Source organism: Platalea leucorodia (genome assembly GCF_965183815.1).
Source record: "Platalea leucorodia genome assembly, chromosome: 2".
NCBI lineage: Eukaryota > Metazoa > Chordata > Aves > Pelecaniformes > Threskiornithidae > Platalea > Platalea leucorodia.
The window spans coordinates 37,658,841-37,675,030 of record NC_138824.1 but is presented as its reverse complement, the minus strand read 5'-3'; the positions used below and the strand labels follow the sequence as shown (position 1 = coordinate 37,675,030).

Sequence of the window (16,190 nt, the reverse complement as noted above, 5' to 3'; positions counted from 1 at the left end):
CAAGATCTCAAAGGTGCTAAATCTTCTGAAGCATGGAGGTGTAGTTTATGCACTTGTTGGCAACCCATGGGCTCAGAATGCAGCAGGTGCTATTTGTTTGTATTAAGTAGTAGCTCCAAAAGAACAAGAGGTTTGGAAGAAACAATTATTTTTCTTTCTGAAAATTTTACTTAGAAGTGGAACCTTTGGAGATAGTAGCTGAAAGACGTTTGTGAAACTGAGGTTTACACAAAGCCCCTGAATAAATAAATAGCAGCTGTATTTGGAAGAGAGAGAAATAGTCAAAACAGACAGAACTGTTGAAAAAAATTAAGGGTCATTAAAGTAATGTCGGTAGATAAATATTCTCTTAAGACTTGTCATTTATGTTGTAGCAGTAAAATTTCTAAACAAATGTGAAAAGAATGATGGAAACTTAAAATGGCATTGCCATGAAAAAAAAATTACAATCTCTGGAGCCATCTTTGGGATTAAGAACTCTAACATTCATGCAGATAGTAGGTTTTGGTTTCAGTAAGCATTTCCTACTCCAAATACTACCTCACATCTCCTCCATAAGGAGGCAGACATCAAGAGTCCTCTTTAAACTCTCACTCCTGCTATGTGTGAATGCTTTTATGCTTTCTATTTTTTCCAAATCATCAAAAGTTTCTTCTCTCAAGTTGCAGAGGAGGGGAGGAATAAATATCCTTACCAAAGCATTAGAGGGTATGCTTTATTTTTACTTTCCTTAGTCCAAGGCTGTAAAAGAGCCAAGAACCTCCTCTGTCATTGTTGGAAAGCTAGCAGAAGAGAAGGTCATGTCTCTGACTCTTGCTTCAAACTGAGTCTGCTGCTGCTTCTATTTCTATGCTGTTCACTATGACGCTTATCTTCGCTCGGCAATACCTCAGTGGTTGTACAGAAGTACAGTCTTGTTACTGCATACCAAAATATTCTTGCTCTGAAGCTTACTGACAGAAGTTACTTGATTTCTCTGGCAGCTTCTATCCATTGAAAGCTATTAAATGCAAATATGAAGTCTTTGAATCACAAACTTCTGGAGACCAAGAGACCATTCTAGAAATGTCATTACATTTTTATCCTGTCCTTTTTATAGATGTTTGCTATTGGCTGCTAGTGCATGGAGGATGCAGAGCTAGGTGGACCTTTGATCCTCCTGGGTATTCTTGTGCATTTATAGCCACCCAAACAAAAAAAGGTCTCGCCCAACCAAAGCTGTCCGTAAGCTGTCCTTTGACTAAGCTCAGTCATGTAATCCAGTCAGAACTTTTTCACTCCACGAGGAAATTATGTAACTTTTAAATTTACTTCAGCTTCTCATCTCTGTAGCAAAACTGTCAGTATGAGTGATCATTGTGTATATTTTCTGATTTATCGGTTGTTTATAAATTTGAATGGAAATAGTAATCTCTTTTCCTGTGCTCAATGAACTCCTTCAGAGGCACACAGTAATGAAGAGACAAGATGTTCATACACACCTGCACACATATATTATGCTACATATATTCTTATAAGAAGTTACGTTCAGTTAAGAACGCTACTGGAGTTGTTCTAACTGCTTTCTACATGAGATTGTAATTGATATGTCTCTATAATAGGTGATTTTTTTCCCTCTGTGAAACAACACTAATGAAAATACTAGTTTTTAGCTAAGCTGAAAAACAGATTGGTTGCGTTCTTGTCAGTGTCGTTGGAGTTGGAGCTGTCATGTGTAAAGAAAACAGAAAAAACATTCATTAACAGTAAAACTTATTGACTGACTTCATATGTAGCTGAAGGTTTTCACTAATAGCTGTCCTATCAAATCTTAATCTTGGATAACATTGCATAACATTGGTCTGGCTTAGTTATGAGTGATTAAATATAAGTAACTAAAACTTAGCATTCTGCTTAATTTAGCAGTTTTATTTTTCCACTAAAAAGGCAGAGTATCACTAGTGAATAGAAAAAGGGCTATAAGAAGATTGTGTCTTTAAACCGGCTTTTTAAAGATATTGTCAGGTAATGCAATGTATAATGCATTACTAGAACGTCTTTATTGTTGAGTTGGTGAGAGAGTAGGTGTGTATGCAGATAAACCATTCCATTTTTAGACTGTTAGTTACTGTTTCTGTGGACTTAGTGGAAAGGTAACCTCTTTTTTTTATTATAGCCCTGTTTAGAGTTTCCATTGTAGATGGACAACCTGTTCTGGTGTTTGACCACTCTCAACAGGAAAAAAAAAAAAAAATCTTATGTTTGAATGCAATTTCCTGTAATTCAATTTGTGCTCATTGCCTCCTATCCTGTCTCTGAGCATCTCTGAGATGAGTCTGGCTCAGTCATCTTTACACCCCACCCAGTCCCCCATCAGGTATTTTTATATATATAGATAAGATCCCCCTGAGCCTTCTCTTCTCTAGGCTGAACAGTCCCAGCTGTCTCAGCATGTTCTCGTATGAGAGATGCTCCGGTCCCTTGATCATCTTTGTGGCCCCTGATTGAATTTGCTTGGGTATGTTTGTGTCTCCCTTGTACCAGGGAGGCCAGACCTGGACCCAGCACTGCAGACGTGTCTTGCCAGTGCTGAGTAGAGGAGAAGGATGACCTCTCTTGGCCTGCTGCCAGTGCTTTTCTTTGGTCGTCTTTGCCACAAAGGCACAATACTGACTCATGGTCAATATGTTGTCCACCAGAATCCCCAATTTTTTTTTTTTAAAAACACAGCCCCCCACCCCCCACCCCCCCCGTGCTGGTGTATGGGGTTATGCCTCACGACATGCAGATCTTTTCTTGAATTTCATTAAAATTTCTGTCTGCCCATTTCTCCAACTTGTCAAGGTCCTTCTGAAAGACAGCACAACCGTCTGGTGTCTCTGAATCATTACTCTGAATTTTGCACCATACGCAAACTTGCTCAGGGTGCACTTTGTCCCATCATCCAGGTCATGAAGGAAGATGTTACAAATATTGGCCCCAGTATCAAGTCCTGGGGTACACCAGTTCAAAGGCTTGGCATTCTGTTTATTCTATTCTTATTAAGTCCAGTTTACCTCAGGAAAACTTTTGGGGGATCTCTGTCAGAAAAGCTTGCTCTGGCAAACTCTTTACTGGATCTGGAATCAATATAAATGATCCTGGATAATCTCTGTGGAAACTGAGTTTACAGTAGCTTTCTTCTGTTGTCACAGAAAGAATGGGATTTATAAACTCGTGATGAACATCAGAAATTTATACATTTTTATTACAAAGTTCAATATTGAGATGATTTCACTATCAATCAGTCCCATTACATAAATGGGAAATTGTGATCCAGTTGAGATGCAGAAATAGGTACCTTACATCACTGAAGTATTTTTGTATCTGTGTGGTACAGAACCACCTCTAAAACCACAGTTTACCTTTTGTTTTTTATGGTGTGAGTTATCTTATGGAAGTTAAATTGATGTAGTTACCAACCTTAATTTCAAGAACTGATTTGAAAGCGACAGCTGTCTTTCAGAGTTCATGAAGGATGGATGCTTAGTTTGCATTTTGCTTGTTTTGAGCTCTTTGGAACTTGGGGCGCACTTTCATTGGTATGCTCAAAGTCAAAATCTGTCTATTTCTGTACCGTAAAAGCACTTTATGACAACTCAATGATGGAACGATTTCAGCAAGAGCAAACAAGATGGCATGAAACCCACTCTCCTCAGCTAGAAGATTTATGGAATAGGTGCATCAGTCATTAGGGGAAATCATACCTTTTTATAGTACACTTACCTAGAGCTCTGAAGCACTAGCAAAGGCTTACTACTTTGTGTTGGGCATCAGTAAGAAATGTAACTCTTCTGATTCTGGACTAGACTGTTTATGTGATTCCTGTGAGGTATATATATGTGTGTTTCACTTTTGGGAAGGGCTGGTATGTGCCTTTCGCCTGAAGTCACCGCTGAGGAAAGACAAGTGAATAGTGATATTTCTGCCTGAAGTTGGATTTAACACTTTTTAAATCTAAAAGGAACTGTCCTTTTAGCCAGTCCATCCAAGGCACACTTGGCCGCTATTTCTGCTTTGCATCTGCATGTTGGAAATTTTCTTTTCCTCACTGCAATGTAACAAGGTTCTTGCAAGACTTGATCAGGGTCAAAGGAACTCCTGTGTTCTGTTACAAGCCATGGCTCTAGTCCGTGCACAGTTATTGAAACTCAAACTAATAGCCATGTATTCCTTCACTCACTTGTCAATGAAGGTTATCTGATTGGTGCTATGGCTTTTACCAGAAAAAGTTCAAAGCCTTAGAGCAAGTTCAAGTTGAAGTCTGTATATTCTGTGCATTTTTTGGACAAAGACACCCTTAACATGGACAAAGATACCCTTAATGTCCACCCACAATTTCTTTGTAAGATTGTATCTGAATTTCATTGAAGTGAAGAGTCTGAGTTTAGGTGGTCACATTGTTAACTATTTTGAAACCTTTCCTCCTCCGGACATTGATTGCTTTGTATTTTTATGTTGACAATGTAAGAGCCTTCAAAAAGTTTCCTGACCTGTTCATATATAAGGCTGAGAGGTCTAGAAGTTGTTATGTGTCAGCATTATGAATACTTCACAGAATCTGGCTTCCTGAGACTCTGAGATGAAAATTTGGAACGACTTCCAAAACATTGGAGCTCGCTCCTGCATTGATGACTTAAATTATCTCACTCTCTGTGATCTGCTGTTCTGCTTCCTGGAGCTTAAGTCACTCAACGCTGTACGATTGCTAAAGCTTTCCTGTTGTGACATTGTTCAGAGTATTGTCCTTAAATGTTTACTCAGATGGAGACCTTTAGTCAGCTGGGCATTGCTTTGTAGGCTGTACTGGTCAAAATCAATCATTATACAAACAAGCATACAGTACCTTTTATGATGTCTTGAAAGTAAAGATACAACATCAACAAATTTAAAAGATGTATCTTTCTTTTTCTCCTTCTTTGAGGAGAATGTGTGAATATTCTGGAAAAATCTCTGCTGTCATTGTCCCAAGCCTAGTGTTCACTTGCCTCAGAAGTTTTTGTACATTAAGGCACAACACATGATATAGCTAAACCTGGAAGAAGGCTGTGAAGAGATTAAATTTCACTTGATCAAAAACTGGGTACAGTATATCTGACCTGACTTATATCCTGAGCTGAAGAGAAAAAGAGCAGTTTGTATTCCAGTCAAACAAGAATAAAAAAGTATTCATTCTGATAATTACTGAATTGTGAGGTCAGGACTTAATTCTTCAGACAAGAAAAATAAATCCGATAGCTTCAGCACTCCAAGTTTGTTTCTAAATTATATAAAAGCTTGAGTGCTGCCATGGAGTTACTTCGAAGATGATATAAAGATAATTAAAGTCTTAGCTAATTCAGATAACTTGATGAGTAGCCCTTGAGTTTTTGCACCCTTTTCCTTCTGTTACAGCTATGAAATATTAAGGTCTTTTTTTAATGTATACATTTGTCCAATTTGTGCAGTTTTAATTTCAGATGAGGCTTAATATTCAGAGGTTGGCTTTAGGAGCTGATCCTTTCCATTACTTACAGTGTAACAAAAAGCTGTATGTGACTGCAATGCCATAAGTAGATCCCAGTGGAAAATGACAGTTGAAGTCCCTGTGGATAAATCATAGAATCATAGAATGGTTTGGGTTGGAACGGACCTTCAAGATCATCTGGTTCCAACCCCCCTGCCGTGGGCAGAGACACCTTTCACTAGACCAGGTTGCTCAAAACCCCATCCAACCTGGCCTTGAACACTTCCAGGGATGGGGCATCCACAACTTCTCTGGGCAACCTCTTAAGTGTACCAACTGAGTAGGCAATATCAACAGAAACCACGATAAAGAATTCTTGGTTTGGTTTTTCTGAAGCTCCTTAGTACTTCCTTCATTAAAGAAAAGCTGATTTTTTTTGAGAGGAGTAGCTGAATAAAGCTTTGATTCCTTGATAGAGGAAATAAATAGGCATATTATTATATGTTTTTCTCCTGGTAACGTGAACTTCTGGAGTCGTAGTGTTGAGTGTGATTTAGTTTAGATTGGACAGATGCAGGGGAACTGTAAAAATAAAACATTTTTATTCAAAGTAATCTTGTTGCACCACTCTTATTTTAAAACCATATGGCTAATGATATTTGTGATTCTATCATGTTAGTGGACTATTGCTCCTGGAATTATGATATGTATCATTTGATCTTTAATAAGTACATAAAATGCAGGAGTCATTACTAACTGCAATATCTGTTGCTATCATCACAAGACATATCGAAGTTGTACTGTAAAGCTTAAGATACTCAGCACACTAAAGGAGAAGGGTCTCTAATATTCTTAACATTTTTAAAGATGTAATTATGAAATTAGGCAGTTTATATCTGACATGGCACTGAAATGTCAAGGGCAAAACTTACCAGCTATTTTGGCAAGTTTAATTCTGCTTTAGATGGTATTTAAAAGACAGTTGTATGAGTTTTAATTAGGTATGATATTAAAAAGTATTTAAATCTCCTATTCTGCAATTGAAGGAAAAGAGATCATTTAGATCATAAAAGGTTATATTTCTCAAAGGAATTATTGTGGACTATGTAGCTATCTGCAAGCCAACTGGAATTACTAGTTCTAGGATGTCAAAAGATTGATACACTTGACTAATTAGGAAGCCAGTTGGGACTGGTGACAGCAGTCTGCAGCAGCTTGTGAAAGCCGATTTAAAGGTCCCATAGGAAGTGTTAATACTGAACAATATTTGCGACTCTTATACTATCACTGTAGCAATGTTGTATGCAGTTCTCCCAGGGCAATTTAAAAGATTTCTAAAATACTGCATGGTACACTTTCATTTCTTAAACTTTCTGTCATATAAACTTGAACAATATTATAGATAGTATGGGTATTAATAGCTATAATAGAAGGTGTAGAAGTTTGAAAAACAGGCTTTCTGCGTGTTTTGGGTACACAGATTATTAACTATGAATGTCTTTATTTGCAGTGATTAACTTTTTTCAATACATCCATGCATACAGGAACACTACTAGAGGAATTTTTTAAGTCAAGTTTCTATATACTCCATTTATTCTGTTAATTGTTTTGCATGTCAATGGAAGCACTAATCTATAATCCAGTTTGTGACTATTTCAGATAAGTATGGAAAACGGATAGTACCCATAAATATGTTACAGCTATGCTACAAAAAGTTGTGCTTTTGCAGTATTTATATTCCATTACTTAAAATCTTTATTTATTTGATGGGTCTTTTTCTAGTGTAGCAGATTATGCACCAGGTTTTTTTTTCTACTGAAAACTGTTAATTTTTTGAAATAACTATGAAATGCATAGTAGTCTTGGATAGGCGTAAAAGGAAAGAGATGACATGGTGAAATAGGATTGAAATTTTTCTTCTGTTATTCCTACTTGCTAAAACAAAGCTTATGAGCTCTTTTCCATAAACATTTACGGTATCATTTTGGGAACTGTGATATTATTCAATCTTTTTTGCATTACTGTTACCCAAAATGCTTATAAACTTTCCTCCAACATTCATGTACATTACTGTAACTAATGGCTTGGCCTCAAAATTTCTTAAAGCATTGCTTTGGTTTGAAACCATTCACTGAGTGTTTTCATTCCAGATCTGAGTATTTTAGAGAATTGCATGACATCAGATGGAGAAAGGAAAGGTTGTTTTTTTTAACAAAAAGGCAAAAAAACCCACCACCACAAAACAAAACAAAACAAAAAAAAACAGGAAGCTGAACACATGATATGAGTAATTTTTTGTAAGGTACATTCCAAGCCATATTAATACTTGTGATAGTCCATTAGTCATACCAGAGCAAACTTCAGTGTAATAAAGCATGTCATACCAAACGCAAAGCAAGAGAAAGATCTGTATTTCAGTCTTCATGTTTATTCTGTATCTGCCATATATTGTACAGAAAATAAATGTATTTAAATGTTATGAAAATTTATAAAATATTTGCCAATTTTCCATTATTTCTTTTTGTGTATAGCTCTTTTGTGTAAGGTTGTTAAGTTAACTAGTCTGATAATACAGAGTATAGAGAAAAGAGAAGAACTAAGAGTTACTGTTCGCTGCGTAAAAAACTGGCTGGATGGCCAGGCTCAAAGAGTGGTGGTGAATGGGGTTAAATCCAGTCAGCGGCCAGTCACAAGTGGTGTTCCCCAGGGCTCAGTACTGGGGCCAATTCTGTTTAAAATCTTTATCAATCAAATGGACGAGGGGATCAAGTGCACTCTCAGTAAATTTGCAGATGACACCAAGTTGGGTGGGAGTGTTGATCTGCTCGGGGGTAGGAAGGCCTCATACAGAGGGATCTGGAGAGGCTGGATCAATGGGCTGAGGCCAACTGTACGAGGTTCAACAAGGCTAAGTGCCGGGTCCTGCACTTGGGTCACCACAACCCCATGCAATGCTACAGGCTTGGGGAGGAGTGGCTGGAGAGCTGCCTGGCGGAAAAGGACCTTGGCGTGCTGGTTGACAGCTGGCTGAATATGAGCCAGCAGTGGCTGGTGCTCAGGTGGCCAAGAAGGCCAATGGCATCCTGGCTTGTATCAGGAATAGTGTGGCCAGCAGGACTAGGGAAGTGATCGTGATTCAGCACTGGTGAGGCCACACCTCGAGTACTGTGTTCAGTTTTGGGCCCCTCACTACCAGAAGGACATCGAGGTGCTGGAGTGTGTCCAAAGAAGGGCAATGAAGCTGGTGAAGGCTCTAGAGCACAAGTCCTGTGAGGAGCAGCTGAGGGAGCTGGGGTTGTTTAGTCTGGAGAAGAGGAGGCTGAGGGGAGACCTTATTGCTCTCTCTAACTACCTGAAAGGAGGTTGTAGCGAGGTGGGGGTTGGTCTCTTCCCAAGTAGCAAGCGATAGGACAAGAGGAAATGGCCTCAGGTTGTGCCAGAGGAGGTTCCGGTTGGATATTAGGAAAAATTCCTTCACTGAAAGTGTTGTGAAGCACTGGAACAGGCTGCCCAGGGAAGTGGTTGAGTTCCCATCCCTGGAGGTATTTAAAAGATGTGTAGCTGTGGCGTTTAGGGACATGGTTTAGTAGTTGCAAATCTTGGTTCCCAAAATCTTGTGCCTCTTTTTGGTATGCTTTCCTCTTCTGCTTTTGAATGATATCCAGGCTTAGGGTTCTCAGAAGGTAAATTAGATTCAACTCTTGACTTAGCAGTAGAATAATGAAAGTGAAAATGTTGTTTCTAGAATGTCATATTCATGATTTGGCCTATGCTGATTTGACAGTACTTTGCCAGACCTTCTTCTCTGCAGCTTTGAGCTTTTTTTGTCTGAATTATTTTTGTTGCTCTTGAAAGCACTTACCTTAGAAAGATGCTAGAATTCTTTAAAGCTTATTGAAAGGTGGAATTTCTTTAAAGGAGGGAAACAAATAGAAATAGTGTTGGAAAGCAACATTTCCCATAATAATTTTCCCCCATATTCAGGTCTAGAAGGTTGCCTTGCTTCCTTACTTGTATTCCAGCACTTTCAGAATTCCTTAAATTAGTGGCACGGTGACTCGTTCTACCCATCAGCCAGTTTAGATCCTGATTTCAATATTCACTGTTAGCAATAACTGCAGAATTGTGTGATGTGTCTGACTGTATCCAAGGTGTGTGTTGACCTAGGGAGTTTTGCCCAGTGAGGCATTAATAAAATTTCTATGATGTAATTTTTTATTCAACTGTGGTGATTTTTCATGATATAGTAAGTCCGTGCAGTTGTGTTCTTTGTCCTCGCAGGCATCGACAGAAGGGGTTAACAAGGTTCAAAAATCTAACATTTTCTGATGTGTTTATTTGAGGAATTAAAAATAGGGCATTTAATGCTCGCATTTAATTATAATCTCACAGTAACATTCATAATTCTTTTGGGGGATATTATACATACATGTGTAATACTATGATTAGAATTTCCCTGAACTATGTCAATTATTTAATATTGGCCAGGTGTTATTAAATATGAAGGGAAAACGGCTTTTGATTAAAGCTACCTATGGATATCACTCTGTATCCTATCCAGTCCAATATTGTTCACTCAGCTTCCTGCTGAGAAACAATTTCAACTTTTTATAACAATAACTGAAATGATCTCTTACCTAATATAGCAAATCATTTAAGAGACAGCTCTTGAAAGCTGACGTGAAACTGATTATTTGCAGTTGCAAAAGGGTACTGATATGAAAATATGAGTGAAATGACATTTCACTTAAAACTATGCTTGACTCTCAGTATAGAGAAAGAGGAATGTGAAATGAATGGAATAAAATTTGGCCTAGTTCGATGTATAGGAGACTAAATCTGTTGTGATTATTTTCAACAGAGCAATTTGTGAATGTTAAAACCCTGGTCTAAGTTTGAAATAAATAGTTTTAATAATACCATTAATATCTTTATTGTTCTTGTTTATTGTTATTATTATTTATGCTTTGATATTGCTATGGTAACCTAAAGGGTTCCTTCTCTCCTTTACAGAAGGTGAGGAGACTGGAGTGATGGATAGCCTGTTGGAGGCCTTGCAATCAGGTGCAGCTTTTCGAGACCGGAGGAAAAAGACACCAAGGTCTAAAGGTGAATATTCTATTTTACATTTTATTTTCCAGAGAAAGTTAAAAGCATTACTGGTCCAGTGCTCTAGAACTTAAACACTATTGAGTTTAATTCTTTCTTGCAATGACAACTTTCAGGGATGTTCAGGCTGTTTTGCTGACGTCAGTAGCACTTTGGAGATTAATTTACTGAACTTAGCATAGCCTAATGATTATGACAAGACTCTTCGATATGGCCACATGTACTTTAACTTTTTAGGGTTTATAGTGGAATGGGGGAAGGAAAAGTCATCTTGCCCCATAAATGAATCAAACTATTTCACTGGTATATAACTGTCACTTTACTGCTAGAAATATCTAACTTCTAAATAATTTTGCTTAGTAATGTTGTTACAATACTTCAGTAACTTTCAAAGATGTGTTTTATTTCCATTGTTTCCTTGCTTTTCCAGACATACCACAAAATCTCAGTCCAACCACACAGAGGCCTGTGCTGAAAGCTTGTAACCATGGTAATGAACCATATTCATGAATTGCATGCTCTTCTTAGCTTATGTAGTTGATCTGTGCTTTCAAAAGACTGCTGTGATTTTTTCAGTTTCCTACATTATTGGAATACTGAAACTGTATTGGAACCTGCTTTTTAAGAATCATCTGAATATTACATCCTGCAACTATACTTATTGATTACTTTGCAAAGCTCTTCTATCTTTTGTGGGTTTTTTATTTATTTAAAATTTGGTTATGTTTTTAAATATAGTACTTTTATAATCCTTAAGAACAATTATGCAAGAGTTTTTTAATGGATTTTGGAACTATAATAGAAAGCAGAGACTGCAGAACATTTTAAATGTTACTGAGTGTTTATGATACTGAATCAGAGAACTTTTTGCATTCGTTCTGTTTTTCTTTGTCTTGATTTTCTTGATACTATAGCTGGAATGGTTTAAGCTGTCATTTACCAGTATAATTCAAAAGGGATGTTGTATCAGCAAAGTAATAGGAAATTAATCAGTTACTTCATGGCAAAATATTTCTCCAAATTTTGAACATGAGTCTTATGCGTATGTTTATTCATAAATTCCTGAACTGTCTCACTGAAATCAGTAGGACTTGCTCATACGTGAAAAGTTACAATGAGGGTGTGTGTGCTTTTTAGCTTTGTTTGTTAGACAATCTACAGAATATTATTATATTATTTGTGTTTTAATTAAGCTTGAGGAGTCCAGAGTGACTGTTTTCAGTGGCTTATAAGTAGTGGTCTCAGGAAAAAGTTTATATATGTAGTACCTCCATTAAAGAAAAATTTTCATTGAAACTTAAAGAAAAAGAAATCTCCTTTCTTAGTTTTGTAAGCAGAATGCATTATCCTTTGATATTTAAATGCACTGCAGATGCCGTCAAATTGATGATATTAATTAGACCTCATGTTTAAGCGTTTATTTCTTAAGTGTCTATAGCAAAAAAAACAACATACAGAATTTGTCATTATTGAACACTAATTAAAGAAAATAGAGCTGGAAGGACAGTTGAAAGATAATTAATTCACTTAGAGGAATTGGCTCAAAGAAGAATCAAGTATATTTGACAGGTGCTTGTCTAGCACATAACATATTGATATTTGAATAATGACTACAGAGCACATCTGAATTTATCCTATAAGTGTTTCTACTTGTAAGAAAAATTATGTTGAGTGTTGCTACTTTTCAACCCATTCTATCTATCTATCTGTCTGTGGACAGACAGTGTAGTTTCCAGTTTTCAAACTAGCTGCATTTGGACAAACGTTTGGGCCATTTTTTATGTTTCAGGTTAAAAACAAAACACCAAAAGCAAACCAAAAAAACCCCAAGATTTTAACTCAGCAAAATCTTAGTCTAACCCAGGGAGTCATATATACATCAGATGGATATAATTTGGTACTGAAGTTTGAAGTTCAGACATTTGATTTGGAGAGAAGAGTAAAAGTAAACTCTTGGATTTTTTGTTGATTTTACCAAAGTCAGTTTTTCTGTAGAGCATTTTGAGACAATCTGATTCTAAGACATTTTAAAATGAATTCAGCTTTTCTTTCGCCTGTCCTGTTAGCTCAGGAACAGGATAGTACAACCCTAAGCTTGCTTTTAAGGAATTCATTAGTATGTTTTTGATTTGTTGATGCTTGTCACAATATTTACATGTTACGTCTTCCTATCTTGAGCCAAACAGAGCACTAAACTTGGTGTAGATTATGGTGAGTTCACTTATCAGAGCCTTTTTGGCTTTTTGAAAGAAATATATGGTCATTGCTTGCTCTGAGTTCATCTTAGAGGTGAACTTCTTTTTTTTTTTTTGCTATTCAAAGTATGTGTAGGTAAGTTGAGAATTTGCTTTTAATAATTTATTTTGTTATTGGGAAATCAAAAATTATGTAGATTGCGTACTATGTAGAATGAATACTAGACCCTGAGTATCAAAGTTCATTTTTAGATAATAATAACTGCACTGAAGTTAATGATGTGGACAGTCAAAGCGAGAATTATAATGATAAAGTTTCTTTAATTTTCTGTTTCTGAGTTTAACATGTATAGTATCTGGGGTTTTTCAGTATTATCCTCTATATAATTTTTTCTTGCACTTTTTATCTAATATAGATACATATGCAATGACCTGTTTTTTCCATGTGTATAATAAGTGACGAATGCTTTATATAATGGTCTATTACATATACACTGTATAAGCAAGAAGTCTATGATTTCAGCCCACATCATAAAAATTGGGATATGTCATTAGACAGAGGTATTGGCTTGGTCTTTCATTGATTTGCTGTTTTTCCCAACCTAAAATTTGAAATGGATGATAAATTTTGTATCATGGCAAAAAAGACACTGGCTAACTCTAAGCTTAAAATATCTGGAGACCAATTAAGTCCTCAAGCAGCAATTCAAGCACTTCTTTGCTTCTGTACTGGCTTTGGCTGTTTGGATTAACTGGTAACTGGTTTGGTTACTGCTTCTTCTGATGAGACCAACAGATTCACTTATAATAGATATACTTTATTAATACACACTGCAGATTCATACCTAGGATGAACTTCTTTGACTCATCACACAGTCAAAAACAATTACAGGACATGACTTGAAATGTCTGTCCTCTGAATCATTCAGAGTGTAGCTATCTCTGTTGGGCAGATGCCATCAAGTTCTAGCTAATCTCTTCTGTTTCAAATGAAAGCGAAAACAAACAAATTAATAAAAACTGTTTCAGTCTTTATAATCGAAGATATTTCTCTAAAAAAGTGGAATATAAATCAGATCTCAGCATAGATGGGAACTAGAAAGTAGTGGCTCCATGTCTCACAGGCAATAGCAAGAGAGAGAAATACAGCCAGAATGCACGCTTTCTCCATAGCTGTAATACAAATGGAAGCAGGAAGGAAATCTCTTTCACTATTGCCATTGTCGTCCTCGGTATGGTACTGCTCAAGGTACCAAACTATCACTTGCTCACGAGGCTGAGCCAAGCCCTATAAAAAAAGTAATACAGAGGAGCAAGCCAATGCTACTTAGCTCTAGAACTGAGAACTGAAATTGTTTCCTTTAACTAAATGGACTGCTTAAGAAAAAAAAAAAAGGAGGAATAGTAAATTTAGTGGAATGCTAGCTGTTGGTTGGCCATTTTTCTCTTCATGATCTCTTGAGCTCCCCAGAAAGCTCTGCTAGTATTCAGATGATATTTCTGACTAAAAAGGAGTACTGGTTCTCATGCTGCATCCCAGGGTAGCCTCTTGGGTGTGTTATTTTATTTTCAGTCCTACTGCACTCTTCTCTTATTGAACAGATTACCTCTTTCTAACACGTTATGTGGTTTTTGTCAAGTTTAAATCTACTCTATTTCTGTGATCAGAATTACCAATCTTATTTTTTCTGCTTGTGACAAGGCCCATCAAGTCAGATTATTTCTTGCTGAGGAAAAGCCCTGCTGCATAACTAGTAGAAATAATATACACTTGGAATTGCTAGATCTTGGAAATGTTCTAACACCTTAAGAATATAAATCCTTTCCACTAGATTTTTGTTGACATAGATATGATTGGTATATTTATTTCCTTTGTTTCCATTCATGGTGCTTTGTATTTTTAAATGAACAACTGAATTACATATATGTTCAAAACTGCATGTTACAGTTTGCTTTAATTGCAAAGAGCCATAAACTGAAGTAAATATTGTGGTATATGCTTTTGCTGTAATTCCCATTCAGAGCACTGTGTGACACAAGTAGAGTATTAGTATAGTTTTAGTGTTGTACTTCAGTAAGGTTTTGATTCAGTAGCATCTAACAGGGAAGCTTTTTTATTTTATTTAGGGAGCAGAAGAAAGTACTTAATTTTCAGTGATCAGGATTTTGCACATTAGAAGATCATTTCAAGCAGTTAATAGCTATGGCTGATCAGAGTTTATCAGTTATTTACAACAACAGCCAAGGCATATTTGCAGCTTGCACATTTATTTCAAGCTAGTTAAGTTCAAATACACATAGCAGCATATCCAAGGCAGCACAGAGCCCACTGCAGCACAGAAAGCTGCATTATTCACTAAGTTTTCGGTCAGGCTTTGCAGCCTGCATCAAGTTCTCTGCTGCTATGGCTACGCATTTATTTGCAGTAACATTAACCAAGGTAACGTTATCTGAAATGCATGAATGCAAATTCAAGATGCAGCTTTGATTTCATGTATATGTACCTCAAATGCAGCAGAAAGTGTTTTTCTTTACAACTAGATTGTATTCAAAATGCTGTGAGTAAAGAAAAGCTATAATAAAATGGAAGTAAAAAAAATACAGATTGCTTTTTGTGACTGCAAAGGTTGAAAGAAATTCTTCTGTTGCAATCAGTAATTGGGTTGTGGACTATACTTCCAAAGGTAACAATAAGGTCTTGTTTCTATATTCAAATCAAACTTCCATGGTAAGAGATAGTTGTGATTACTATAGCTGTTTGTTCAGTCTATAAACAGTAGAATGATTTTCATGTCACATTTAGTCTGAAGCATTTTAAACACCTCTGTTAAATAAAATCCTTGTCAAGCAATGTCAATCTGGTCCCAATTAAGCAGAAGAAAACCCCTTTTTCATGTTCGTTGGGATTTTTCATCTCTTATTCGTAATAGAACTGTCATCTGAGGTTCATATTAGTGTCTCTGCTACCTTATTTTTGAAAATCATAGCTGACAATGAGCTCAGGCTCGTCTTAATTCTTGAAATCGACAGTGCAACAACTTAGAGGTCACTATTTTATTTCATCATTGCTGTATATTACAGCAAACTATGATTGGCATTTCAACCTAATTTTTCCTTATTTTTTTCTTAAGTCTGTATATGTTGCTGTCTTTTCCACAACTGTATGTAGTGAACGTTAGAAAGTACCTAACACTGGAGAAACAATGAAACCGGTGAAGATAATTTTTTACCCAGTACATACATGTTAGTAGTAAAGATGCATTCTTGAGCGCTACCAGTTCTTCATGGTAGATACTGTTTTGAAGGCATTATGCGTGTTAGCGTATTTTTCTTTCTGTATGTGATCTAAGAACATCAGCATTTGTACCTCTGGTGTAGAAAATTTTTGTAAGGCTTTGTGAAGTTTTACTCAATAGACAGTT

General features: G+C 36.5%; 1 protein-coding gene across 1 annotated transcript in view; it reads left to right on the top strand.

Annotated features, from left to right (window-relative positions):
- Positions 1 to 16,190, top strand: part of DIAPH3 (diaphanous related formin 3) — a gene marked incomplete at both ends in the record, with an annotated part of 259,224 nt that overhangs the window by 183,093 nt on the left and 59,941 nt on the right. The window contains 2 exons of the mRNA XM_082303926.1: positions 10,478 to 10,573; positions 11,004 to 11,063. Coding sequence (XP_082160052.1) covers positions 10,478 to 10,573; positions 11,004 to 11,063 — 156 coding nt within the window. The remainder of the gene's footprint in view (positions 1 to 10,477; positions 10,574 to 11,003; positions 11,064 to 16,190) is intronic.